This window comes from Leishmania mexicana, chromosome 13, assembly GCF_000234665.1.
Source record: "Leishmania mexicana MHOM/GT/2001/U1103 complete genome, chromosome 13".
Taxonomy (NCBI): domain Eukaryota; phylum Euglenozoa; class Kinetoplastea; order Trypanosomatida; family Trypanosomatidae; genus Leishmania; species Leishmania mexicana.
In genome coordinates, this window is record NC_018317.1 from 454,802 (window position 1) to 457,732 (window position 2,931).

General features: G+C 63.6%; 2 protein-coding genes across 2 annotated transcripts in view; both read right to left on the bottom strand.

Annotated features, from left to right (window-relative positions):
- Window positions 1-827: 827 nt before the first annotated feature.
- LMXM_13_1390 (conserved hypothetical protein) lies at window positions 828-2,036 on the bottom strand (the record flags this gene model as incomplete). Its single annotated transcript, XM_003873291.1, has 1 exon — window positions 828-2,036. The coding sequence occupies one exon, from the start codon at window positions 2,034-2,036 to the stop codon at window positions 828-830; it is 1,209 nt and encodes a 402-aa protein (XP_003873340.1).
- Window positions 2,037-2,870: 834 nt separating this feature from the next.
- LMXM_13_1400 (conserved hypothetical protein) overlaps window positions 2,871-2,931 on the bottom strand; it is a gene marked incomplete at both ends in the record, with an annotated part of 2,097 nt that continues 2,036 nt past the window's right edge. Inside the window, one exon of the mRNA XM_003873292.1 lies at window positions 2,871-2,929. Within this exon, the coding sequence (XP_003873341.1) occupies window positions 2,871-2,929 (59 nt within the window). The remainder of the gene's footprint in view (window positions 2,930-2,931) is intronic.

Here is a 2,931-nt window from a genome sequence, read left to right on the forward strand (position 1 = left end):
GGAGGGGCTTTCGTGGGCGCGGGGGTTCCGCCCCGCCCCAGGGCGGGCTGGGGCGGCGGGGGTGTGGGGGGCCGGAGGGGGTGGGGGCGCGGTTGGGGGCGGGGCAGGGGGGCCCTCGGGAGGCGCCAAAGAGGGCAGGCCCCGCAGGCGGAGCGGGCGCGGCGGCCGGCAAACGGCGGGCGTCCTGGTTTCAGCGCGGCCGCTTTGCCCGTGGCAAAGGAAATCGGCGCATGCACAAGCTTAGCCCACGCCCTGCTCTGTGGCGCGCGGGCTGTGTGAAGGAGCCGGGGCAAGCAAAACCGTTTGGCGTCGTTCAGGCCAGCGCAAACAGTGCAGGCTAGGCACTGGATCGCGCTCCGCATCAACGCGTCGCAGCGAAGTGGGAAAAGCAGTAGGCGGATGCCGCCAAGAAACTTGCGCAATCGGCCGTGAGCTGGTCCAAACGTGATCATGGCGGCGCGTCTCCTCGGCACCGCCCCGGCAGACACACGCACTCGCCGGCGCCAGGGGCCCGCAGCCGTAGCCGAGGGCGGGCTCCAAGTTCTTGGCTTCCCCGCAAAGCGTTGGTACTGTACCCGGATGCCGCACGCGCTGAGGTGGCCGGCATCATCATGAAGGAGTAAAGAATGCAAAGATCGGTAAGCCTTAGGTCGTGGTGATGGTGGTTGGGGAAGGGTGAGGGAGCGATGCTGCCAACAGAGGCGTCGGAATGACAACGCTGGCGCCGGAGGCAGGGTGGGCGAAGGGCCGTTGTCAAGGAGCGAAGGGAAAGCACGGGTATTTGTGTGCATCATTTGTCGCGCCGCGGCGGCGCACGAGTGAGCTGGCTAGAACTCGATGAACTTGCCCATGGGAATCATTTGGAACCTGCTCTCGTCGATGCTGGCGTCCTTTAGGGCCTTGCGCAGGACCTGCGGCGGTTCATCGAGCGGCTCGTCGGCGAGCTCGAAGGTACCCCAGTGCACCGCCACGGCCTGCTGGATGTGCTGGTCCTGGAAGATTTGCACTGCGTGCTCTGGGTCGATGTGGGCGCGCGCCATGAACCACCGCGGTGAATACGCGCCAATCGGGAGCGCGGCCATATCCATCGGACCGAAGTGAGCGTAGATGCTCGTCGAGACATCCGGGTTGTACGCCGTGTCGCCAGCGAAGAAATACTTCTTGTACCGGTTCCACGTTCGTTGTGCCTCGGCCGGCACCTCGGAGCTAGACTCGGTGCCGCTGGCGGAGATGAGGGTGGGCTTCTCGCACGTAGACACGGGGTGCTGCTGCTGCTGGTCTGGCTGCCAGCCGACACACCAGCCGCACCATAGCACCTCATTATCGTCGAAGGCGCTGTGCTTTCCCCAGTGTTGAGCCGGTGTGCAGCCCACCCGGACCCCTTTCACCTCGCACGCCTCGTACCAGTCAAGCATGGTGATAGACGCGGCCGGCACACCCCACTCTCGGAGGAAGCGATCCAGCTTCAGCGGCACAACGAAGTGGGCATCTGGGAAGCGGGCCGCAACGGCCTTGATACTCTGCTTGTCCATGTGGTCGTAGTGGTTGTGCGAGACCGTGACAATGTGAATCGGTGGGAGCTGCGCTGCCGTGGCGGCTGGCGGAAACCGGCGCGACGGCCCGGCAAACGACAGCGGCGACGCACGCTGCGAGAAGATGGGGTCGAAGAGGATGTTGACGCCATTGGAGAGGCACAGCAGCTGACTTGAGTGACCGATCCAGTACACCCGGTTCTTGGCCGGCTGCGCTTCGTCGCTGCTCATACTCGCCCGCCACTGCGCCACTGACTCGCCCATGTTGCACGGCGCGTACCAGATCTTGCCGAACGCGTCATAGCTTCCTTTCGGCTTTGGGACGCCGTTGCACGTGTGGGACAGCATCCATCGCATCACTTTCCCAGCCGACGCGCTGGACGACGATGCAAGACCGAGGTTCTTGAAGTGCTTCCCGTCCCTGTTGCGGTTCGACCAGTACGAACCGATCGCCGCGCGCTTCGGGTATTCAAAGCTTGGCTTTGACTGCATGGACTCCGTCATCCGCAAGCGCACCCATATGTGTACGAGTCTTGACGTGGTCTGGTACTGGTGTGTGTGTATGTGTGTGTGCACACCAAGACTGAGATGCGAGATGTAGGAAGTTGAAAGACGGTGGCGAAGAAAACAACTGCGCACGCAATGGTGAGGGGAGTGCGTTGTTCGTGTGCGCCTTCTGCAGTCTTCTGCCAGTGCAGCCGCACGAAGGCGCGACGAGGGTAGGCCGTCAGCGGTGCGCCAACGGAAGAGCGCGGGCGAGAGAAGCGTAGAGGGGAGGGATAGAGAGGTGAGACCAGACACACACACACATGCACGCACAACAAAGGTACCCACCCACCCCAACACCACGCCGCCGTCATCTGAAAAGACGACGGCAATCGGGAAGGCACGAGAGCAGCTTGTCTGGCGTGTGTGCACGCACGTGCTCGTTGCTTCTTTCAACATGCTGCGCGCTTTTCGCTGTTTTCTTCGTCGCTCACTTGGCGGGTAGCTCGTAGTAGACGTCCTCGGCCATGGAGGCGGGCAGCTGCACCGTCTTGTGGCCATTGTACACGTAGTTGCGCGGCGGCTCGCAGCCGGCCACCTCCGTGAGACTGTACGTCTGAATGACAGACTCGAAGGCGCCAACGAGGAAGAGAGCACCGAAGGCGGGGTAGGCGGCGGCGCAGGAGATTCCTCCAACAACGTCGCCATCCTCACCGTCGTCCGCCGACAGCTCGTCGCCGTTGCTACCTGCGATGGCAACGCTGGGTGTTTTGGGCGTGTGCATGCTCTTGAACGCGTCGGCGAGCTGCTGCTGCTGCTGCTGCACCCCGCTGCCCTCAGAGGAGTATGGCGTCAGGGTGAAGCGACGCGCGCACCGCAGCAGTGTCTCCGGCTCGTCGTACACGTGCCACTC